The sequence below is a fragment of the Lissotriton helveticus genome, chromosome 3_1 (assembly GCF_964261635.1).
Source record: "Lissotriton helveticus chromosome 3_1, aLisHel1.1, whole genome shotgun sequence".
NCBI lineage: Eukaryota > Metazoa > Chordata > Amphibia > Caudata > Salamandridae > Lissotriton > Lissotriton helveticus.
In genome coordinates, this window is record NC_136061.1 from 639,962,286 (window position 1) to 639,989,062 (window position 26,777).

Below are 26,777 nucleotides of genomic sequence, written 5' to 3' on the forward strand. Positions count from 1 at the left end.
CTCTGTGGGTGCGTGAGGGGTTGTGTAACTGCCTGAATGGATGAGTGAATGGGTGAGTCAGTGGCTGTATGAGTTAGTGAGTGCATCTCCGAGGGGCTGTCTAGGTGATTGAGTGTGTGTATGGCTGTGTCGGTGAATGAATGGATGTGCCAGTGGTATATGGGTGAATAACTGCATAAGTGAAAGGCAGTATAGGTGAATGTTAGGCCCAAGTTAAGTACTGATTGCTATTTAATCTACATCTAATAAAAATGCAGATGTGATTGACAAAGGAGTACACTTTCAGTCACCAGGCAATCCTTCTTTTCTACCCCTCAGCTTATTCTTAACAAAACTCCTCAGGCACCCCGCCTCCCTGTATGTCTATCACTTATTCAGTAGCACTAGCATAATACATAGGTATGCACCCTACACTTGACATGTACTATTTTTACTACTGAAAGGCAAAAACACTGGTTCCTTACTATATCAATTCCAATTTGGTGAACCTTATCATTTCCCTTAGGTGTAGGAGATCTGTTATTCTCATTTTATAGTTAGAAAAGCAACTAGCACGCTACCTCCCTTAAGTTATTCTTGACCTAATCCTAGCAGACCCTATTACAACATTATTGAAAAAATGGTCTCCCTCCACCATGTGCTCTTGCGAAAACAATTTACTAAGTTATTTTAAGTTGGTTTATGGACAGCATACAATCAATCAAAAGATGAAAATAGGCAAAATAGTTAGGCATACAAAATAGGCAAATATGAAGAGAACTCACTGACCAGTCGCATTTGGTGGGCACTTGTTGTAAGTGATGTCACCTGCAGCAGTCTTCTTCCAAGTCATTGACATTACATATTCATCTTTGCACATTTCATGAAAAGCTGCAAAGGAAAGAGGAAAATGGGATATCTAAACTAGGAGTTCAGAAAGAAGACAAAGGCTACATCATATTATCAACAGAAAAAAGGAGAGGGACAAAGAATAGTAAGTAAGGGGTAACCAGTAATGCTACAGAGTGAACTCTTAAGGAGATGAAAGAAAAGAATGTACTGCTCAACAGACTGGCGTTCCACTGAGGAGTGGGTGGAAGCCACTGGAAGTTTAGGCGGGAATCGCTTAGAAAGTGAAAGAAACAAAATACTGAGAACAAGACAATCATGCGAGGGAGAGAGAGAGAGAGAGAGAGACAGCCAGACAGGGAGACACAATAGAGAGGCAAAGAGGAGAGCAGGAGAGAGATAGTAAGTGGGACAGATGTCCACTATGAAAAAGACAACTGATAACTGTGAGAGACCGAGTGTTCAGAGGGTAATAAGTATAGTTTAATGTAGAAAAGACAGCGAGTTATGCCACTATGGAAGAAATTAGCGGAAGACGGCATGAGGAAGGGAGTGCTGAAATGTACTCTGTCATTTAAACAGTACCAAGGGAACATTAGAAAAAGATGGAGAAAAAGAGAAACAAAGACAGAATGGGGAGAGAGATGGCATGAATAGAGACAGAAAGAGAGCATGGGAGGGAGAAAGGCATTGGTCATAGTGAATCGAATAGCTGTCTATCGGGAAAAAGACAATTGTTCCAATGTGAGAGAGACATCAGAGATGGGGGAGAAGTATAGTTCAATGAAAAAAAGTCAGCGTGTCATTCCAATGAGCAAGAAACCACAGGAAGAGGATGAGGAAGAAGGGATTTATGAAATATAAATGGTCATTCGTACAGGAGGAAGAGGGAGGAGGCTTAATGGGAGACTGTAAATCACATAACACTTCTGGAGAAGGCAAAGTGTAATGCAGGGAGAGAGGGAGGTGCTTATTGATTCTCCGAGAAGTGCACAAGGTAATCCTACAGGACGCCCAATGGTTTCTAAGGTCATGTGCTGTAGTGATCTGTTGTCAGTGCTTGTGTTCCAATGGGCACACCAGCAGTTAAGTATACTATAGCTGCTATTTCTAAAATGTTTATCATTGACGGTAAAAGCTGGGGTCCTGGAGCTATGGACGTGGAGCCCCTTCCGGTAATGATAGTCAAGAAGGACCTCTTCTGCCAGCAGCAGGTAATAGTGTACTGTAGCACACTATTATCAACATTTGGGCTTCCATATATTTGCAGAGTTAAATAATTAATAAGAAGGTCATGATCTATAAATTGATCAAAAGTAGCAAAAACTGCCAATTAAAATGTTATAAATATATAAATTAATCCAGCAGGCAAATTAAACAGTTACTAAAAGTTGAACAGTGATGATAAAATGTAGATGAGAAGTTAGAAAGGCAACTGAAAAATGAAAAATAACAGTAGAAAGTAATAAACAAGAGGGCAGAGACTGCAAATGAAAATACTGACAGAGAAAGATGTATGGAAAATAAAAAAATAAACAGACAGAGAAGGAGACTCTTGCGGAGCAGAAGTGACTAGGAAAGGAACACAGAAAGAAAAGAAATGTAATAGGATAACTCACAGAGAAAGATAACAGCTTCAAAGGCCTCATCTGGGTCACTCTCTTAAAAATCTACATTATCATAATTATGCCTGGGCGTAAAATTCCTTATGGAGTTTTTTCTACTCCGCGTAGACCGAAGAGTTCCCGAAAGTGGTGCAGAGTTTTTCCTCTTGTGCTGCTCACCAACGTTAAGTTGGCGAGCAAGGAAAATCGTACTCTAGACCATCTCCCAGCGAGATTTCTCCCTGACGGTGTTTGAGGCAGGTCGCTACCGCTTGCGTTGAGAAACCTGCCACTCGCTTTGAGGGAACTGCTGAGAAACATCTACTCGAGTGGCAGAATGATGCAGCACCCTCTTGCACAGCGCATGATGCCATTAGTACAGTTTTTTCAGTGCAGGACAAACACCAGGTGCTAAAAATCAGCAGGACCAGCCCAACTTACCGCACTCCGTTCCTTGCAGAACTTCTCAGAACTTTCTAGGCACTTCGCGGAGTTTCACAAATTACTCTCAGGCATAATCAAAATCAAGGCAAAATATAATGGAAAGGAAAATCCACATAAAAAAATGTTTATTAGATGAGCATTAGGAATAGTGATACTGGGTTATGGGAGAAGGAGGTATGGTAAACAATACTAAGTATGAACGTACAAAATGGGTGATAGGGATGTTTCTTCTGTAACTCTAAGATCGTAGACTTAATCCTCTTTTCAATGTTTTAGTAGCCTCTTCATTGGTGGTCAGGCTGAAAACCACTTCTCGAAAACTGTAAAAACAAAGCCTTGCTTGGGAAGGAAACAGTCTTTACAACAGGCTTTTTTACCAAGCAGTATCATTGCCACGCATTTTTTACCAGAACATTTTTTACATCGCATAGGCCTTTACCACATATGCCTAGATCACACAGAAGTATAAATGTGTGTGTGTGTGTATGTATATATATATATATATATATAGATAGATAGATAGATAGATAGATAGATAGATAGATAGATAGATAGATAGATAGATAGATTGATTGATTTGCAGTCTTAGTTTAAGGGTGGGGTAGGGTTTTTTAAGTTTAGGGTTGAGTATGAGTTTAGGGCAGTAAATGGATTTTACAGTTTAGGGGTATAGGGTGATTAGGGTATTTTTAGGGTTTTGGAGTGGGTAAGGGTATTGGGTGGTAAGAGATGGTTTTAGGGTTTAGGGGTGGGTAGGATCATTGGGTGGTAAGAGTATTTTTAGGGTTTAGGGGTAGGTATGTGTATTTGATAGTAAGGGTATTTTTAGAGTTCATGCGGTTGGGCAGGGGTATTGGGTTGTAAAGGTAATTTCAAAAGGGGGGTTTGAGGGTCTCCCTAAAAATTAAATATATATAAATATCTATATACATATTTTTACCTTATTAAAATATACCATAAATAGACTATCAATTTTGTGTTTAAGGCATGCATTATAAAAGTATATGTAAAAAAATGTTAAGTAAAAAATGCATGGTAAGGTATGCTTTCTGTTTTACCGTGCTGTAATGTAATACAACCACTTGGGACACACATTCTTCCCTTATGAGGATAGCGACTCTCACCGATTCCCCATTTGAAACAAAGTAATCTGTGATGGTTCTGAATGTTGTCACTAGAGTAGGCAAAAAAACGAAAACATGAGAGGTCCTACCAAGTAATTGGAGTCCTCATAAAAATGCATTTATCATATTGCTATGTTCTGGATCTTTCATATTGCCAAATTGAGGATATAATTTGCAGGAACGGAAGAGAGAAGGTGGAAGGACAACTCTTGCTTAAATTGCACACCAACTTGTGGAGGAGCATTAAGAGAATAGTGGTTGTAAAAAGAATGTGGAATTACCCACATATTTTGACAGACACATACCTAAAAATAGCAACATAAACTTTTTTGTCTTTAGTAAAATGTGTATGGACATTTGAGGGAACAGAATTCACCTGAGTGGTGTATTTATTGAGTGCCAATTCATTTGGCAAAGTTCTTTAGGATCCCTTTCAAATATTCATAACACCATATGTGATTAAAAGCTCATCAGAAAAATATAGGTTCATGGTTCTGTATGGACAGTACTAAAAAGCAAAAATGACATCAACATTAAGGAATACTTTCTGAACTGAGGATGAATTCACGATGAATGACTTGAGTACCATTTTGTCCAGCTTAAAGACATTTTATGGTTTTAAGATGCACAGAGCACGCATTTTTCTTATAAACTTCACAGATGTTACAGTGATCCCGAAGGCTGCTTTCCACAAAAGCAATTGTACATCCCAGGAGACAATCAGTTGTAACAACGTATGCATGAAAAAAGACATACATGTAATTAGCAAGTCAAGTGACACTTGACATCATTGGAGGTAAACAAGAACTCCACTAGCCCTTACCAATTAGGCCTGATGACCATCTTCAATGTATGATTCCACCAGGTATCTGAAAAATTACCTGAAACCATCTACAGTGCAGAAAAGATAATGACTGACCTTGGAAGAAACAAATCCTCAGCCAATTGCTGGGCTCCATTTGTGTATTTTCAGGCAGCTGTCATAACATCTAGCTAACAGAGCAGAGAGCTGGATTGACAAATAGTGTGGTCCTCATTAACTAGGTACTAAAACTAAGTTATCAATGGGATGAACTTCCCCTCATCTCTGAGAGACTATGTGGGAGGGCTGACCTCTATTCTTTATCTTGTGATCATAGCTTATAAGAAAGGGAGATGGGGAAAGGAATGTACACATTTCTCTAATCCATCCAGCATGAAGCGATCTTAAATTAATTGACCATAGCTCTGACAGGAGGCAAACATATTTAAATTGGAGTTGACGCGCATTGCAAATGTGTCTGTGTTCGTTGACTTAAAGATACAGTTGCGGACTCCTTGGTAAGCTCTCAATCATGGGACAGACTGAGCACCCTCGAGAAACTGTTTGAAATGGTCCCTTTCCACAGACCTATCACCAGCTGGTATAGTGGAGGAGAGTGAATGGTCTCTACTTTCAGGAACAAATAAAATCCCTTGAAAATGGCCTATTCCCACAGATCCATCACTATCGAATCGAATGGAGAAAATTGGATGGTGTTTGTTTTCCAACACCACACAGAAGCTGCCATTGATATTTTCAGAGTAACAACATGACACAGGAGGCGCTATTGAGAGAATAAATCGTCACCAACTTAGGACTGGCCATTTAAAGGTAAATTTTAAAGCCAAGAGAAGCATCTTTATCTCAAATAAGTTTATGCTGAACAATGTTCGATAAAGCTCTCATGCATACACCCAAACAGTGAGCCCCTCTCTCCCTATGCTTAGAAAAATGTTTCTTGGAAAAAATCTGCAGACATTGTAGACATAAGAGGCAGCTTAATTTCATGTTCAGAATACGGCTCCAGTTCGCCTGTGATGGAACCAGTGATTGATCAATAGACATGGACCTGCCCTGGATGTCCTATAAGGGGTTCCAGTGATCAGCTGGGTGATAGCGTAGCATAGAATGCAAACTAGCCCTATGCAGGCCACCTGTGATCCTCAAAAGCTTCTAGTATGAACAGTGTATGGGTAGCTGTGCTCTAGAATATACTTTAATGCTTCCAACATGTGTTATATTTACTCTGGTGTGGAATACCACTAACTGCTCTTATGTCTACAATGGCTGCAATAATCTTTTTGAGTGGTAGAAAAGAGGATTTGGGTAGGCCCACAGTACATCTAGGATGAAGAAACCACAAGAGTTTGATGAGAAGGAAAGGAACAATCTACTTTCTGGAAGATTCTATGGTTAGGCAGATATAAGTGTAGTATGCTAGCCAACAAGACCTTACTTATTTCAAGAACACCGATGGGTATTCAGAAGGAACTAGATTTGTTTGCAGCCTTTTGTAAAATTAGAGGTTTGGAAATAAACCCTGTCAAGTACAAATTTATTGGGATTAATCCTAATAGGTTCTTTAGAGGAAAAATTAGAATCAATGGTTGGCTCCCTCTTAAAGCAGACAGTATATTTTGACTATCTGGGTATAAGGATGTTAGACTCCTTAAAATGGGGAATGCGAATAGATAAGAACAATGTCACATTAAATCAGCGTGCCATCTTTATTAGAAGGAAACACAAGTCCACTGCTGGAGGAGCCGCATTCCTGGCATTAAAAATCTACAGAGCCACTACAGTGTTGGCTGCCTTTTATGAGGAAAAGACTTGGGGCTACACTGATGCATGCCTATTAACTATTGAGGAAAATACATTTATCAGAGTTCTTCCCAATTTGCCACAAAACATACCACTAGTTCTATTGAGATTTGATCTAGCTCTTAACCCCATCCATTTGGCATCTCTCTTGAATCCACTGTTATTTTAGTTGAGAGTATGGTCCACTCAAGGATTAACTCCTTACAGAGAGTTACTTCCGGACCTGATTAACTGTGATAAACTCGTCTGTGCCCCATGTTTAAATTATATTAAAAAGTAGTTTGAACTGCTTAATCTGGGAAGTTTGTGCAACACTCACAAAGAAGGTACCAAATGGGTTATGCAGATTTTAAATAAAACCTACTGGGAACGGGCACTGACTACATCATGGGCTGAGCACAGGGAGGGGTCCCTAACAGGGAAATTCCTTCTTCAGAAATGTAGGCTTAGATTTGAAGTCTATATGGACAAGATCTATCACTCTGGGGCTAAACTCCTGTATACCCAGTTTAGAAGTAGTACCCTACCTGTAAGATCCTTTACTATGAGATGGCGTAAAATGTAGTGTGGTTCGTACAGTTGACCCTTTTGTCCCTTGATAAAGGAAACAGAGGGGGACTTCTTGTTTTTTTTGTCCCAGATACTCGACTTTCCTTAAAACATGTATAATCGCACTGTGCAAGTTGGATGGTGTAAGACACTACTGGGAGGCATTGCGAATATTGAAAAGTGATTCTAAAGAGTTAATAGTCTATGCAGTCTCAAGCTTCCTCCAGGGCTTTGACAATACGAATGAAAAGTTTAACATCTGGGAATTCGTAAGTGTTACTGTTGTTATTCATGTAAGAGGAATGTTTCCTACAAATTTAGTATTAACAGTCCCGATTGATGTTATCCGATCTTATTTTCGTCCTTTTTAAAATCTATCTTAATACCTATCGTATGTGATTTTTATTAATTATTTATTAGTAGGTTCTGGGCATTTAATATCTATGGGCCATAACAGAAGGATAATTATTTTTAGGTTGGTGTGGCCGGGGTATTCAACATGGTGGACCCCTTTTTAGCCTAGTATTAGGTTTTTATGGAGGTTTATGTAGATAGTGGCATTTGCCGCCCCGGGGGACACACCTAGGCTCAAATAATTATTTTTCGTTTATCAAAATGTTTATACATCGTACTTGCGAGTTTTGGCTATTATAATATATTTATTGCATCTGCACTTTTATGGTCGCTTTACCGAAATAAAGTACTTTGATGATGAAGTGTAGCATGGCACCCATGAGGGAATCCATTTTGCAAACTCACACTGGGCTCCATTTAGAACAAAGGCTGATGTTCAGCATCAATATTGTCTTATACCGTAGAGTGAGAAGAAACTGCCTGTGGTCCTGACCTACATAAATGTGTTCTGTAGAGCCAGCCAGAGATTGTGTTGAATAGTGGCCCTAAAGTAGGCCAAGTACAGTTTTTTACACTTCTTGAACGGAGGGAACTAGTGAAAATTGCTCCTAATTGAGTAGGAGGAAAAGACCTCTTCTTTGTTTAATCCCTCCGAAGTAGAGACTTGAATTAATATTCTTGCCACCCTTTCGTGAGTCTGAACAGTTGCATTGTCATAGAAAACATATGACTTGGCGTGGAGGGGCCTGAGACACTGATTAACACTCAAATGGAAACATAGAGCATAGTCTTTGCAATCAATGAGAGCATCCCAAGAAGATCTGTTCAAGGAGCACACTACTGCTGGTATGGTTTTTTACGATAAGATACACCTAATACTAACCCTCTTGCCGTAGAGCCTTATTTTCAGTCTTAAAATAATTTTTTGAGGAAGGGATACAGAGAGAGGGGCAATATATTTGCTTTCATTTCCTAAGCCTTTGAGCTTGTAGTTGCCGTTATCTGAAGAAACCTAGAAAAAACTGCATGTTTAAAGGACGTGCGCCTTGATAACTAAGTGGCCACAAGAGTCAATGTGGGATGACCTCTAAGGAAAATCAAGAGCTGATCATGATTCTACTTAGGCTGGGTATAAGCATTAAACACATTTGAGGATTTGAAGCAAAATTCATAAGTTTCAGATTCTTAACATTTATGATTCAGGTAATGTCTCTTTCTAAAGGTTTGCACAAGCCTTCTCCAACTATTTATTTCAACCTTTTAGAGGCACAGGTCCTATCTGGAGTATTTTTGGCAGTGCATACTGCAGTTCACCATTGGGATTAATATAATTTGCTCAGGAATCACTCATCAATGAATATCTTACTCATAATATTCCTATTTGACTGCCTCCTATGACATCTCCATGTCGTTTCTAATGTTAATGTTAAGTGAATCTTATAGAGTACAGCTTTCATCCTCAGGTTTCATAGCACTTAAAAGACAAAGTGAAGCCACTGTGCAATCAGAATTATTTGAACAGAACAGTTTTACATGTTTTCATGAATTGTCATTTAAGATCCAATGAGAGATTATTCAGAGACAATATGAAAAAAGGTTTTCCTCTGATGGTAGACCTTCTATGCACAGGTTAGTGTGGAAATCATATGGAGGAAGATTGCAGTGAGCAACAAGAAATATGAAAATTGACTATCTTTTAAGAATTTAGGAGTATCACCATAGATGCATTTGGGAGTCAGACAAAATCCCTAATCGAGGCACGGCTTGCAAAAGGTAACCGAAAGAGGTTTTGCTGAAGAGAAAAGGGGATCAAATGTAAGCACTGTTGCTGCTTGACTCTGAATTATTTGCAAGCTGGCACATATTTCGTAGACATTCACAACAGTCTTTACAAATCCAATCATAGCTGCAATCACAGAATTCCATTTATCTATTAAGTAAGTGGAAGAATGGGTCACAATTTCCAAAGCCAGTAGGTACAAAAGGAAGTATCTGCAGATAGCTGTATGCAGTAATTTACACATCACAAGTGTACATTCAGCTTTCTTTATTCACTTGAAGTACAGCAACCTCCAGCAGCTCACAGCTTCGTCAATTGTTATCTACAGAGTCCCTCACATAAACATTCCAAATTACATCAACAAAAGGAATGTTTGCTACGTATCTCCCCACTTACAAAGGAATACAACTAAATTCATTGTGATATATAAATACAAAGGAAAAACGTACATACAAGGAAATAAGTTAACATACGAATTAGGATACAAAGTAACATTAAACATAACTAAGACAATACTTTCATAAATGGTTAGGACCAGTCACTTTGTTCAGATTTCCGAAACTCCATCCCTTAACACCCTCCTTGTCGCCAACAAAGATGATCTGAACCCTTCGTAGTAATATACACTCTTCCTTTCACTAAGGTATTCCACACTCTATATTCATCCATCTCATGCCTACAATCTCTATCTAAGCGCCAAGACACCCTTGGGTAATCGTGCGCTCAACAAATTGCATAAAATAAATAAATATACTCTTGCCGCTATATCCTGCAGCTTTCCTATCAGACACTTGAAGCTCTTCCATTGTTCCCTTTAAACATTCCACATCACGTATTTTTACCCACAAGAGTAGGTAAAATTCCTGAATCAATCAAAATCCAAACCTTCATCCCATCAAGATTTACTTCGCAGTGGGGTTTCTCCAACCTACAAGTGCTTTCCATTTTCACTCTACTGTCATTCCTCACATGCAAACAGGTATTTGTTTCTCGGTCATAAGTTTTTGGTCGAACTTAACTCCTAGGTTTTTGATAGATTTAGGAAAGGATGGTCTGCCAAAGGAAGTAGGTAAAATAGGTTAAAAAAAGAGTCACTTTTGCATAATTTTTACCAACAAGTAGGATTTCAGTCTTGTCAGTGTTCATTTTAAGCTAGTTTTGATTCATCCAAATGTGACCTTACTCACTCATTGAGTAATGTCTGAAAGTAATCTGGGTGGCATAAACTTACATTCAAATTTTTTTGAATCAGACTGATCAGAAGGTGCAGGTGAATATTAAAGAGAGAAGATACATCCATGTGGAACTCGGGTCTTAATGGAATGATATTCAAAAAAGAAAATGACCCTGCGCTACTCTTAGTTACCTTTCAAAAATAATGAAAACCATAAAAACAATTGCGGTGCTATAAATTCCTCATTAAGTCTAGATATCAGAGTCTATGCACAAGGTAATAAACCAAATAAGACACTTTATGGTTCTTACATAACATGAAAGTACAGGAGCTACAATAAAGACAGCTCAAGGTTATAAGCAGGGTGTGAGTCATTCACGCCCAGTATCAACAAAGATTGAATAGTTACAAGAACGTGTTTGGTCAGTTTAAACTTAAACACAAAATCAACTTGATCATCTCATCCAACCTTTCTTATCAATAACAGCACGATGGAGTGCTCCTAATCATATCAAAATATTAGGAAGAGGATGGAAGGAAGAATCGATCTGGGAGCAAGTGTTTCTTTCTCATTTGAAAGCAAAAAGAGAGGCGTTAGTTACAGAAGGTGGGATAGCATTCCAATTTGTAGTTGTGTAGCCTGAACATGTTACTAGGAATATATTGTATACATTGCCACATATGGTCCACTCCAGTTAGTACTTGTGGTTCTAATAGGTTAAAATGTATAGCTGGAGCAAGATTGTACAACACATTGGAAAGAGACGATATCGGAGTACCAACCTGGTTATCTCCATAACACCGTACACACATTAATTGCTCTCCAAAATAGATACCAACGATATGGGGAGGTAGTATGTTGACTTTCACAATGTGTAAAAGCAATTTAACTCTGGGGAAACAGATATTTTATAGATTTGATAGACTTTTTGTGTAAAAAAGTCATCTTCATTAAATCAAATAAAACATGGTTTATGAAAAGCATCTTTTTGCTAGCAGGTGCCCAGAGGTGCTCCAGACCCAGGATGCACAGCCAGGAGACATGGGTCAGAAATCAAGTCTCAGTCCAGTTTAATTCTTTTTTATTTTTTAATCAATTGCTTCTTCCTTCCATATTTGCTTCAATACTACTTCAATACTTCTTCAGACACGCAGCGATTCCATGATACAAATGCACAAGAATTGCCAATCCAGGCTTATTCTGCACCATTAGGGTGGAGAAGTGCCGCCCCCTGCCACCTCCAGTACATAGAACAATAATAAAACGGGTTTTAAACCCATTTTTATTAGCGTTTCATTTTAATACCCTGGACCAACCCTAAGGACTCTGATGAGTCTTGGGGGCGGGTCCAGGGGATGACACTGCTGGTGGGGGAGTGATGGGCACTCCTTTCACTGCGCATGAGGTGTTTGGCCAGCTGCCTCAGGCCTGCCAACCCCCTCCTACGCAGTGAAGCTCTTTCCAGCCTCAGCTGCATTGCTGGGACTTGAAAGAGCAGGCATTTGCTCCCAGTCTATCTGGGAGCGCAAGTTGCCAGCGCTCAGGCCAATCATGAAGCTGCTCTCATTTGAGAGCAGCTTTAGGATTGGCTGCAGGGCAGGCAGGGTGCCTGTGTCCAGAGCCAGAAGCAGGAAGATCCGATGTGCAGGAGATGGCGGTGGCCGCATTAAGGTAAGTTTATTTATTTTATATATTTTTTTTATCCAAACCAGAGAAAACTGTTAAACATAAACTATGAACCCCCAGCATAAACATGGTATAAAGTGAGTCCGCTGTAGCCTGAAAAACCAATGCGTCAATGTCATAACCAAATCGTACACAAGACACATCCGACTTCTGCAGCACTTATATAGCGATCAAAATTCTGTGAAATAAGCAGTTAGTCTGATACCCTGAAGTAACCTCAGAGTAAAACTGATTAACTTTGATGTCTAAGAAGGATTTGATTTGCCTACAACATACTGACTGGCTCATAACGACGATACGACCAATCGGTGAACCTTCGATAAACAAGTGCACTGGGATTGTACCATCATGGTTACTTGTGAATGGCCACATGCTGCAGAAATAAGACTGGATTGGCATTTCTTGTGCATTTGTATACTGGAATCACTACGTTTCTGAAGAAGTGTTGAAACAAATATGAAAGAAAGAAGCAATTGATTAAGAATTGATAAAAAATTGTATACAAGCGAGTTTTGGACAGAACCGGCACCAGGGAGCACACCCAGACATTGTCTTTGAGCTTTTGTGAAATCCATTATAATTTGTGTACACACATTAGTGGTGTATTCTACCACTCACAGATTAAGAAAAAAAGCAGCTACTATTTAAACACTTGGTTACCTCCTCTCAAATGCTAAATCTCATCTAAATTAATGCAGCCCGTCTAATATGCCTTCCAGTATATACTTACAGCCTTTCATTTTCCTACACAAAAACTTAGTGGAAATCGGATAAGAAGACTGTAAATGCCATATTCATCTTTCGGAACCACCTCTTTCGAAAAGGATGCATGTCATGACAACGCGGGCTTTACCCCGCGCTGCCATTACAACGCATCCTTTACAACGCAAGTCATTACAACGACTTGCGCTGTAGGTGATGGATTGTGGAATAGTTTAATTTTCTATTCCAACTCCAGCCCACGTTACAGTAGGGAAGGTGTTGGAATAGAAATTTAAACTATTCCTTTACCAACAGCGCCCTCCAGCACAAGTCGTTCTAATGACTTGCGTTGTAATAGCAGCGTCCTAATGGCAGCGTGGGGTAAAGCCCGCGTTGTCATGGCTGCTTACCTTACGAAAATTGCCATTTTAAAAGTAGTCATCCTTTCCTTTACCACTCAATATTCTATGTAAAACACAGATTATTAAAGCAGACCTGAAAGAAACTTTGATTGTTTTGCGGAATGTTACTTTGCAGACCCTCACTGCAAACAGCACATTTCAGAATTAGACAACATACTCCTTCCATAATTTGCAGTAAACACGGAAGATATTAAGTTGCCAGACCTGAGTGAGTTGGGTGCAATTAGATTCCCCACTTTTTGTCCAAAGTAGGGGGCTCGTGTTGCTAAAAAAGACATGATGGTTTGGGAGGCCAGGGACAGCAGGTTGCTGCCCGCTGTCCTGCCGGTAAGTGTCAATGTGTAAAACCAGCTGTTTGAGGTCCCAGGACTATTTCATCCTATTTCTTCAAGTGTAAAGAAGGCCTGGGACAGTTGACAGCGAATCTGGGAAACAGTTTACTAATGGGAGCAGGATACCATGACATTGCCCAGCTTCCCATGGCCCTCATCACTAGTAGAAAGCTAAGCACCCTTATCTCGTTTTCTACAAAATTATAAAATGTTGAAATCTACCTCTCTCTCTTTCTTCGTCTAATAAAGGCAGGGCTTAGTCAAACACAGCAGATGCTACCTCGTGTAAAAAAACAGACAGTAAATACTTTCTAGCAAATGTCTCAATGGCAGCGTAAAACAGGTAAGCATGCTTGTCTGCGAAAGATAGTAGTATACCTTACCCAGAAGGTAGTGTCTAGTCTAGAGTATGAACTAAGAAAAACACCAAATCAGAAGTCTGGTCAACTCCTTGAAAAATACACTACCTTCTACTTCGGGTAGGGAATACTTTAGACCATAACAACTTCCAAGGAAGCTCTAACTCTTGAAGGAGAGAGCTTAAGAGAGTTCCTTTAAAGAAGCAATGCATGACAATTGCTGTGAAAGTAAAAAGAACCCAGTTTGGGAACTATAACAGAATAAATTACATGTGGAGTTCAGAATTATATATACAAATCTCGAAAGACTGGCCCAGATGCGGCTCAGAAAAGGAGATCATCATGGAGCTTAAAGTTTGCACATTAAAGCACTATGGCCTCACAACCTATTCAGTGTGATTGAGAATGCCCTCAATGAATTCTGCATCCAAGAGCTGGTGGTGGAGGAAGGAGTGTTGGATGTTGAAATGGTTTGACCATACAGTACAGAAGTACTTGAAATACTGAGGCCCACTTGACCATCTCAATGAAGTGGTGCTATAGAGTGAACACACGAATCAGAGAGGTTTATCTGCTGTTGGAGCTCTGTCAGATATTAAATTGGTGCTTGTAAGATGATGAACGTTGGTAATTGAGTGACTGTTAACACTGAGTAACTGCCAGCAGTGAGGAACCATAACTTTGATCCCTCAACAGTGAGGGATTTGCAAACTCAAAGAACTCTTGAAGTCAAAGCAATTAGGATCTTGAGAAACCCTCAACGGCAACATGCTAACAGCAGCCACAGCTACAACGCATGCGAAGTAATGATGGAACATGAGTCGAGGGGCTTGAAGGGACGGCAGCAAGGAATGGGGAAATGTAAATTCGACGGCCCTATTTTCTTGGCTAGCTCCATTCAGTGCAGAGGAGTTCCAAAGACCTAATAAATCCCAGCAATGGCTGTACATCTTTTCCTTGGGAATTCCTTCCACACTAGGAGAGATGTCAAGAGCAAGAACAACCTTTCCTCGAAATAAGCAAGCAAAAAAGGAAATGTCTCTGAAAGAGTTCCCCTGTAAGAGGAAATCTTGTCAGATAAATAATATTGCTGGAAAAACACATAATAATACAAAAGAGCCAAAGATAAACTGTAACTCAAAAAAAGTCTCCAAATCAGGTACAAAGATTCAACAAAGTTGAATGAAATTAAAAAATATTCAACTGGAACACATTTTATACATAAATACGAAACAGACTAGAGGCCAATGTTGTTAATCCTATTTACACTACAAAGCGTAAAAATAACCACCTCATCATACAGTAGAGAGTGGGCATCGTTGAAACCTTAAAGCGACACTGTCAAAATTATGTGTTAAACAGATGGTGCATTTCTACACCATGTCTACTTTTTTTTCTTTTTTGATCGGGAATTCATATGTAATCTCGTACACTAAAAAAGTTTAGTTCTTAACGAGTGCTTTAAAACAATATTGACTGAAGGTCGACATTTTTTTAACAATGTAAACGTTTTGTGATCCCACAAATGGGCAGATCTATTCCACTATACACACATAAATAAGATGTAATGAAGGAGAATTAAGGAAATATCATGCAACATTGTGAAAGCTACAATGTTGAAGAATGGTAAACAATATCACAAGTTCATACACGATATGAATTTATTGCTAAATCGGGAGAGACCAATGAAAGAAAAAATAGAGGTCAACATTAGCAAATGTACAGGATGGAATAGAAAGCGAGGTTCAGGGAAACGGAGAAGGAGCTATTTTTTAAAACATAAATATCATGCAGGATGGGTTTGAATGTGAATGATGTTAGAACGAGAAGCCATAGGCAGTGCTTAATTTCAACAATCGCGTGCTTCTGAAGAAATCTTTGCCACCTCTTTTTTCCTTTTTTACAAATAAAGCACTGGCCGCCCACAGGAAATTAAAGTACTCTATGCAAAAAAAATAAAAATTAAATAAAACAAAATAAAAAAGGACAAAGGACACGAAAAAGGATTATATGAATGAAGGGTCACAGACTCAGACAACAGCAAGCCTTAGAATCTGGAAATGAGATGAAAGAGTTAGGAGTTTTTCCACTCATGGGGGGGGGGGCTGATAGAGAAGACAAAGAATGCAGAAGGCTCATGAATGCAGCTGTATATGCTGAAAGATGGGAGAATACACACGTGTGTAAGTCAAGCTTCAAATACCAGTAGTTTAAAATAGACTCCAAAGGAGAACCAAGGTCAGAAGGTGGGTCAATCGTGTTTGTGATGAAGATGAAAACACTTACAACAGGATGGAGATCATGAGATGATGAATGGTACAAAGGGGCCCACAAACACTGGCAAAGGCTTGGCAGCAGTGCAGCACCATGGCCTTCGTCCTGCAGAGAATATATGAGGCAACGATAAGAAATGGAGAATGTAAACAACCAATGATTATTTTCTCTGAAATGCTGGAAATGATATCAATGTACTTCATTCTTGTTGGTGGAACCTTGCTTTTGTAATGGAACGTAGAACCCTATATTCCCAAAATTTGATTTAAATCTTATTTTCAGCATCGATTGGTACCTGGACACTTTTTCTCATTGCATGTTTGGACCTCCTCTCCCGAACCCTCACATGGATAGCCTTGCACACCAGTTCCTTTGCACATTCTGAAACGCCTCTGCCAACCCGCATCACACGTTTTTGAACATAGGCTCCACTGGTTCCATGGACCCCACTTGCCATCAGCTAAAAAGAAAAGAAATACACTCAGTGTATCAACCCACAAATAAAACAGAACAAGCACACTGTTAACGGTTCTGCCAACAAGAATATGAAGATGTCAGTGGGAAGGCAAACAACGAAGTAAGAAACATTAGGGGATAAGGGACCCAAATTCAATATGCCTATATGTAGGCAAATGGGTTTGCACATTTGCAGTGGAATGCAGTGTTAATGAATTGGAGGCTGATGAACACACAATCCTTAAACCAAGTTCTCCTTTGTAAAATATTTTTTCAATTGTCCTTTTCATGAGATAAATGACATCCATTTTTGTTGGATAATGTGATGTACCAGAATCTACAATAGATCATGACATCGCTCTTTCACTTGACGGCTTCTGACCTATGTGTTTCTTTTTAAAAATTAGCAGTAATATACAATTTAACAGTGAACCAGTGTTATATCAGAACAAGTCCCAAGATGGCACTCAACAGGCTCAAAGTACCAATTATGAATCTCCAAGTTTGTGTACAATATATACAGAAAGATGCATTCAAGAATAACGCGGATCCAGGGTCACTACGAAACCACTGACCTTAAACACAATCACATTAGACTTCGAAATGTAAATATACATACATCGGGAAAAATGGGGACACATCATTATACTGCAGCTTGCTTACATAAGGGGTCATTAGGATGGCGGACAGACTGGAGTCCATCTGCCATCCTGGTGAAGACTAGCACCGTCCGCCATACATGCAGAGGTCCCGCACACCAGATCAGGATGCGACCGCCACCATGGAGGTCGCATCCTGCCATTTAACATTTAGCACACTACGTAGTGCTGTGAAATGTAGGGGGGTACCATGGGTACCTCCCGTGCCCCCTAAACTCCCCCAACCCAAGGGTTGCCCGCAATGGGCCCCTGTAACTAATTCCCACCAGCCTTTCCATGGCGGTATCGCCGCCATGGAAAGGCCGGATGTGTCCAGTATCATGATTTGGTGGACGGTGCCTGCTAGGCACCGCCACCATTTCATGCTCCCTGAACCGTCCGCCTGGCAATCGGAATGATTACTTTTGGCGGACTATTGGCGGACGGTCTTTGTGTCCACCACGGTCTGAGCATGATTCCCTCCGCCATCTTAATGTGGTGGGGGGAATATCGCGGTACGATTGCGAAAGGACCGCCACGGCATAGCTGGCGGTGACGGGCTTTCCGCAATGTTAATCGGCCCCATAGTCTTTATTTATTCTTCCTGCAATAGGAACTTCATCTGACATTTTTAGGTGGAGAAATAGAGCTGAGAATTTTTGATGTCTTCTCCCACTCCTGTAATGTACTTGGGATTAGTGATTTTATGTAGTGGAGCTGTTTACTACTGTGCAGAAATTCAACAAGTATTGATTAACTTATCATTAATTTGTGGTCTCTTCAGTCCTCTGAGTGTAAGCCACAGTAGGCTTAAATCAAAGCAATCCCATTTATCAACTAGCATAAGGTGTGTTGCCATTACATCGTGAGAGTTACACTGGGGGTTAGGTTGCAGGTAAAATGACATATCAAAAAAAATAGGATCACGAAATTAATCACTGTTATTAATCCCCTCCCCCTAAGATTAATAGCAGAGTAATGAACGGATCTAAAACTCCTTGTGAAAAGAATGACTCCGAAAAAGAACATCTGTACCTCGAGATAGCCACCAGAAGGTGTGCCCGAGGCCAGATTTGGTTAGGTGGATCAGGTGTGGTAGAATGTGATACTGTTGCATTGATAATGAATGTAGGCCTTAATGCGCACACCAAATATAGAATCACATAATTCAAATACAGAATCTCTTTGCTCCAACATGAGCATTGCAGGTCTTTGAGGTAAATGTCAAGTGTGAAGTCTTTGGGACTATTGATATGTACAAAGTAAACAGAAGCCATGTTATGAGGTTCAAGAACCGTACATCGTGATGAAATATTGGGCCTTTTTTCTGGACAGAAGTTATGGATGTACTTTAAATGTGAACAGTGGAGCACTCGACAGCTGTAATAACTGGTATGCAACGTTTACAACGAAATTTTTACAACACACTACCATTACAACGCAGGTATTACCACGCTACTATTACAACGCATTGCGCTGGGGCGCTCTAGGATAGGGAATACGTTTAATTTTCTATCCAACACCTTACCTAGTGTCCACGGGGACTGGAGTTGGAATAGAAAATTATACTTACCACTATCCAGCACCTCTAAGCGCTATGTGTTGTAATGGTATGCGTGGTAAAAACCGCGTTGTAAAGGTATGCGTGGTAAAAGTATGCGTTGTAACGTCATACATCCGTAATAACTTGGTGTGCCAATACTTCATCTCCCGTGCATGGGCGTTTGGCTCTATTTGCTTTGGCGAGGTTTCTCGGGACCAGGAAAAATGGAGGCAACATGTATGTGTTAATGTTGCCCCAGTTCATGGGAAATGCTTTTTATGGAGTCACCTGATAGTAATGCTCGTTGACACAGAAATTGAATTTTAGGTTCTTCTGAGTATGGCATAAGTGACCTCTGACACACAATAGTGCACAGCCTCAAATATGTTGGACACTTCGATTTAAGTACTTTGTGCCTGATGAAGTCCAGAATGGGGATCAGCTTCATAGAATTTCTGAATTATTCCTTACAATCCTAGAGGAAACAGCTGATCTGCTGTTGTGATGAGATGGCCAAAATTCTCGGTCTCTCTTTCAATTGGAGCATGAAATATCAAAATATCGTCCAGGGCAGACCCTACATGACAAGGTGATCCCGGGCCATTATCTGCAAAAAGCAAATCCGCACAGACAACCAGATAGTTAGTGACACTGACAGTGTTGGCATCGGGATGCGTACATTGCTCAGTTTGTAAGAGAAGATGTACTGGGGACTAAAGATTTGCTCAGAAGATGGCAGCTGGCGCTATGAAAGGGTGGTATGCCAAATACCAAGGTTACAAAGTCTGAATTCCACCTCATGTGTCTTTAATCCACCACCGGACACTCCCTCCCACTTAATCTCATTATTGCATGTTCTTTTTCATTACTACTTTCTCTCTTTGTTACTGTTTTTCTATCTTGTTCTTTCTTTCTCTCTTTTGTGGTTTTCTCTCTCTTGCCCTGGATCAAAGCCAGTTTAGGAAAACTATGTCTAGGTCCCCAAAAAGAGAACGCTGAAGAGCCTCACTGGAACCACCTTCTCAAAGTACGCTCTGGATTCGAACTTCCTCTTCTGCTCCATCTTCCAAGTCCTGATCTTCATTTACTTCTATGCTATCATCATTCAAATATTCTGAAGCTGGAGCAATGTGCACATCATGAGTTGTGGACAGAGGCTTTACTGTAGCTGGCTGAGGAGTTAGAAGAGCTAGAGGTTTCAGAGGTGGTTGGCTGAGTAATGGAGAAGGCGGTCATTCATGCAGAAGTGGAGCTGTCAGTCTCAGGTAAATACCAATTACTTGAAATAAATCAACAGACCCCTCCCCAAGCTGGGTTGTGCTGTACAACCAATCTGGCATTTAACAACAATATGTATTTCGATGAGATTCAACATTAAGGGGGGCTTTGTTGATGAGGATCGCATCAACAAGATTATCGACGAAGACATGAACATTGACTAGCCTGTGAAAAAAGAGATAGTCAGTGAAGTGAGGTCTGACGAAAGCAACCGGGAAGCAGATGGCTTGTCCTTCTTCATCATAAACGAGGCTCCTGTTCATGACTGTTTCAGCAGGAAATATGACAGGAAATCGGTTGTTGCCAATCTTTAGAAATACATTTCAGGCACAGCACCAAATGGTTGGTCAGAGGCTGCTTCAAGAAAGGTGATCCAATTTTTTGAAGCAGAGGCAGAGGTCACAGGTATTCATTTAGTGAGTACTTTAGGCACTTTGAGGTTCTTTTTTTCGGAGCACTTTTTAGCAAAAGTTCCCAAAGAGGTACATTCATAGAATCATTGCCTTTCAAGAAGGCATCTCTCTTGCAGATATAAAGCCAGGCACCTGTTTTTCCCTATACAGTTTTGGATGTGAACATTTACAGATGGATTCAAGTGTCCCTTATCCACTGAAATGTACATCAGCCTGTTGGACCTCCAGCTGGCAGCATAACCATGTATATTATTGAAGGGTTCTAACATGAGTTTTGTTGCATGCCAATGCCTAAGCAATACCTAGCTTCTCCCTGTACCTACCTCCCAACTTCTGAGCCCGCAGAGAACACACGACAACACAACAGCACAGGTGCCCAATGTACTATGATTTAGACAAAGCACTCATTTTAAAATCACACATATTTAACACAACAATGATCATCGTATTCTGTTTAACACCCATGCTTGGTAAATGGGCATCGACAGTATTGCTCTAGAATGGATTCAGTCAAATCTTAAGAATGCAGCCTGGCTGGAAAAGCTAAGATACTTAGGATATAACCCTGTCTGCATGACATTTGGTATAACAAAGACTCAACACTCACTAGTACTCTTCAATCTAAAATTGAACACCTGAAGTCTTACTGGCCAACAAGGTCCAGCAATAGCAAGATTATATGTAGCTGGACTACTTAATGGCACAACTAGACACTGGACTTCCACAAAATATTCAAGGTAAGACCACAGCTCCGAATGGCTTTGCTCTGCAAAGTAAAGTCAATCCTTCTGGATGACAATTCGGAACAGTCCAAGGAAGAATCGCATGATCACATGAGGATTAAAAAATAAATTGGAAGTGATCTCCGAGCAGTAGGGGACATTTTATGAGGTTTCTGTCAGTGACCACCATAGTTACAGCGGAGTTCCTGCACAGAATGGATGGAGAAAGCAATTTTATCAGAGAGGCTACCAAAACCGTGTATGTCCTCAAACACCATTTTAACTGGTGATGGTTCAGCTATCCAAATGCTGTGTGGGTGGTAACTCCCGCATCAGAAATGCAACATTCCCCCGTACACTAGTGAGGCAAGGGGAAAGAGAGGAAGAATTACTGTATTTCTACCTTTTTTGGCAGATCATCGGTTTCCACAACCTTTAAAAAATGTTGTAATGCCTATATTTATCTATCCATCATGAAAAGGAAATATCTGGGCATATTATGTTCTATGTCAAGCAATAGGATGACAAAGAATCTTTTTGAAATAAAGGCTGCTTTTATATCCAGTTGTGTTTCTGAATTGCCACATGGGTTCCATCAGGATGTGATTGCCACCATGAAATTGCAGTCTCAGAATATTGAGAATATTTATAAAGCTAATAATAACTGCATGTTTTAATCAGAGATACATGGTAGTTATAGATAATATTAACAGTGAAGTAGGGCAAAATGTTTTACTGACTGACCTGCACTTACATTGCACTAACTGCATCAAGAGGGTCTGATTTCAAGAATCCTGATGATACTAAAACCTTTACAGAGTGGCCTCAGAATTTAAGCAACTGTCATTCTTCGAGGACGAAGACAATACTTATTTGAATTTATTCTGTAAATGGAAAAATACCATTACACCTCTAAAAGGCATCTTTACTGACAAATCCTGATGAAATGAAAATGTATATCTAAATGCATATACCAGGTCATGAACTCAGAATCCGCTCCCTAATGTGCTGCTTTACTGGTAACCAATGAAATCTCTGCATTAGTAAATAATAGGCTATAATGCACAGTCTATATATATATCCTTCTTAGAATCTCTCACGTGATTATATTGAGCACAGTGATTGCCATGGGAATAAAATGTCTGGTGTGAATTATTGAAGTGTTGCAGGCACCAAAAATAAGGAAAGGCTAATTACCATTTCATAGAGTAACAAGCACAGCTTTATTTCCCTCCATCAGATACGATTTGGGATGAAAGGTTCTATAAAAGAAAGCCAGTGCTTGAGAACTGTGCGATTTTAAGTGGTGGTTAGACTTTGGACACAGTCAGAAATAGCAGACCAGCCTTGTGCCTGAAAGGGCTCGCAGCCTTTTGTCATAACGAGATGGCGTATTAGTTTGTAGGCTTTTAGAATTTCATGTTATATTTTATTTATAGTCATATGACATATACATGCATAACCATGCATCATATATCATGTATTAGATTCTTGTAGTGTACACAGTGATTTAAAAGTTTCTCCAACCTTATCCTCTGTCTTGTTGCTCATTCCTCTTACCTTTCAATCCTCTCTGTAGGAATGTTACTGCTCGATGAACTACATCCTTTGAAAGCCTCATCTATATATTGCTTCTTCCCCAACCGGCCTAGCCCTTACTATGTGCAGATGGTAGAGTATTCAAGCATAATGTCTTTCTTTCTACCTCAAAATAAGGGTTAATATGTAAAAGTAACTTCATATGCACATGCACAGTTTGTTTTTGTTTAACCTGATATACAAAAGACATATCTTCCAGCTTTGTAGTTCAGAGTACAACCAACCAGACACACTAAATTTCCGTGTATGCGGACTGCTATTTAATATCCTATCCCTCTCTTGATGTCATCCACTAATGTGTGCATCTGTCATAACCTTAACTTCCGGTTATCGATAACCTGTTCACTAAGTAGGGGGAATTTATAGATAGGGGTAGCTCCACCTAAAGGGTGAATGAGCGTCGCCCCACCGTGAGTGTAGCAGCCAAACACTAATAAATAAAATGGCATAATAGTGCCATTTTATATATTTACCACCAGCTAGTGATGTGTACAGTGTGATCGTGAGGCAGGGGGGCGGGGATGCATTCTGCTGTTGCAGGATTACTGCTGCCCCTTTCAGTGCGCATGTCGGGTTGGCCAGCTGGTTACCTACAGCCAGCCCGACATGCACATTGCACACTTAGCAATCCCCCGGCTGTAAAACAGCCAGGTGATTGCTGGGATGGGTCTCCTGACTCAAAATGAGCGCTGGATTAGCCTCCTTACACCAATCCTGGAGCTGCTGCCATGCTGATTGCAGCTCCAGGATTGGTCAGGAGTCGTGTTCCACTGGGCAGGAAGTAAAGTCCTTCCTTTCTTCCTCTTGGACTTGAGACCAGCATCGCCGGTAGTGGCAGCTCCTCGAGGGAGTGCTGTGGGGAGGTTGGGCGGGGCAGGGGAGGGGCAGGGTGGGGGGTAGTAAACTCCGGCATTCAGCAGAGCGAAGTTAAATAAATAAAACGAATTACATTGCACACGCTGCAACGCCAAATGGCGATGCAGCGTGCGCAATGTAATTCATTTTATTTATTTATTTATTTACTTAACTCTGTTCGGCCGTATGCCGGAGTTTAGTACCTCAATCCTTCCCCTCCCTAACCCCGCAGAACTCCCCCGAGGAGCCGCCACTGATCGCCGGGAGTTTCATACCAAGCAGGAGCATCATTAAGGTGAGTTGGTTGCTTGGTGCCCTCCTATATTTTTGTACTTCCAGCCACCACTGTTGTAGAACAGTTTATTCTTGACTCTATCCTTTCTCTATCCTTTCTATGGCAGGAGAAAGCACCACTATTTTCTCTGAAAAGGATTTGGTAATACTATGTATCTCAAGGTGCTAGAGGCATCTCTGGTGCCTTCCACGGTAAAAGCAACCAGAAGTCCCCATCTGTGCTCTTAGTGACTCGGCTCACAGTGAAAAAGAGGCCACAGTACATTGTTAGCCTTTACCATACATGGAGCTTTGACTGTGTTTGGCCAGGGCGAAAGGATTGCCTAGAAAACTTAGCTGCAGTGACACAACTCTTCTGCCCTTGCAGTACAAGATGCACAGGTAAGAAGCATTGGGGTATTAAGGGCTCTCTGGGTACTGCTGGAGAGAATAGTGGCGATGCAGAGCTCAGAGGGACAGGACATTACCGATGACAGATTTTGCTAGGCTGTGGCTGAGCAGCGATTTGACACCATTGGGTTTAACCTTCAGAAGGCAAGAAAGATTTGTTTACTAGACACTCCAGGACATGGAAAGAGAGGATCAATTCCATCCATGAGTTTGTAATTGGAGATTACTCACATCAGACCTAGAGTGGAGCATGTAGGCCTCCTGGCCAGAGACTCCGCAGTTATAATGTTGAAAATAGTGTGCATGGCATGAACAAATCTATAGTATATAAAAGGGTACCCCCTGATGAGCGTGACATCTTCCTCTATCGAGCCCCATTGATGCGCCTGGATGGCTTCCACCCAATGTTCATCTTGACTATGTGGATGACAGAGGGAGGAAGAGGAAGGTCGCTGAGAGTCTGAACTCTGCTGATTGAAAAGGCGATAGGAATTCTTATGAAATGTCAAAGAGGAATCGGTAGAAATAAAGTAATTATTTTTGAGGGTAGACACTGGAATAACTATGTTAGGAATAACATTTTGTGCAAAACGACGTCTGAACTGTGTCCTTTTATCAGATGTGGTAACAGATAGTTATTTTGCATGGGAGTATACAAGTTTGAAAAGAGTCCAGTCATTTTGTGATGCTCGTTTGACTGACGATAGCTAAACGGGTTAGGTAGAGAAAGCTACTTGTACTCTTCCCAATGAGCAATGTACTAGCTGAGAGTGTTTGTTATGTGTCATTTATTTTTGTCTTGTCTGTGTAATTTGCATATGTGATTTTTTTTTTAAATGTTGCTTTCTTTTTTTCAGTCCGAACTGGTTCAAGGCATTCCACTGAGTCTTAGGCAATACTTCTCAAACATGAATATGGAGCCAGGCAAAGGGCAGTTTTCAACTTGTTTCTTCAGGTTGATAGGATAACAAGCATTCTGCAATCACGTGCAGATGAAACGGAATTATCTTTTAACTGTATTTCATAGGTTCTGCTAAGAAAAACCTAGAATGTGCTTTCTCTAAACAGCTTAGAAAGGCTGTTGGATTCTTCCGAAGAGAACAGACATGATTTGGCATATGGGCCTATTATAGCATTCCTTTATGAGAACATCAATTTAATCTTGATCGTTTTTTTGCTTTTGTGTTTGGATTTCCGTGTTTCTAGGTGAATGGTACTCTTTGGCATCTCCCAAACACTTGTCTAGACTGCATTTAATTTTCAACTGCACCTGCTTTCTTTTTTCCAGCGGATTGGTTCAAGGGATTCCACTGAGTCTTATGCAATACTTCTCAAACATGAATATGGAGCCAGGTAAAGGCCAATCTACAATGATGCTGAGATCATTGCTTTTTATTCATTTTAACTTTTTATTTCACTTTCAATGATTTTGGAGTGTGTTGGAATTTACCTTGGATATTGACTAATACATAAGGAAAGAAGCGTATATTTGTGTTGAGACAAATACCTCAGGGATTTTAAGTTTGGTGGCAAATGGTGTTCTTGGGTGGAAAACAAAGAGAAGATTCAGCAAATAAAGATAGAAAATAGGAAAGTTTTGTGTGATGATATACAGAGTTGGGGAGTTCATTTTCGTTTCTGGATACACCTTGCACACCATCCATTATAACTAGCATCAACGAGTGAAAACTGTATCTACATCATATTTCTTCTGTGGAAACGCCAAGCAAAGTGACTAACTGATTTTATGTTGTTTCTCAATGTAGGGTTTACTGATGAGACAAATTGGTAAAAATTATATATTAGATCCCGAGTTTTAATATGTTATGGGTGGTAGGTATATGCAATTCGATATGTGTTCTTGTATATATATGGTTTGTTACTACTGAAAATGGCAGCAGGGATGTGGATTTCCTATAGCCCACAGCCCATGACATATTGTTTGGGGTCAAGTGCAACACGTTTTAATGTGTATTTCGTCCTTGGGACAAGTATGCTCAGCTCCCTGCAGCACAAACCCTTTGGCTGCCAGTTTGCAGTACCACATTATGGATCAGAGAAGGGCACTGTCTGCAGTTAAGGTAATATTTTTTCCCATATGATAATGCAGATCAAACTTGCATTTATGGTTCATTAATTGTAAGCCTTTATATTTAAGGTGAGCGCTCCAAGTAAATATTGTAAGCTCCGACTGCAATACGGACAGTGGTTCCCGTATAAAAATGTGTACACACATTTTCAAGGTTTAGCAATATGAGGCCAAGTACAAAGCACCCAGAATGCTCTCTGGTTTGATGCAAATATTCGCAGAGGCTTGAAAGCATGATTCATGA

The 26,777-nt window shown here is 40.3% G+C and overlaps 1 protein-coding gene across 1 annotated transcript in view; it reads right to left on the reverse strand.

The window, feature by feature from the left end:
* The window catches only part of ADGRB2 (adhesion G protein-coupled receptor B2), a 1,067,283-nt gene that overhangs the window by 514,289 nt on the left and 526,217 nt on the right, over window positions 1-26,777 (reverse strand). Inside the window, exons 5-6 of the mRNA XM_078680649.1 lie at window positions 16,552-16,716; window positions 769-870 (exon numbers count right to left, since the gene is read on the reverse strand). Coding sequence (XP_078536775.1) covers window positions 769-870; window positions 16,552-16,716 — 267 coding nt within the window. The remainder of the gene's footprint in view (window positions 1-768; window positions 871-16,551; window positions 16,717-26,777) is intronic.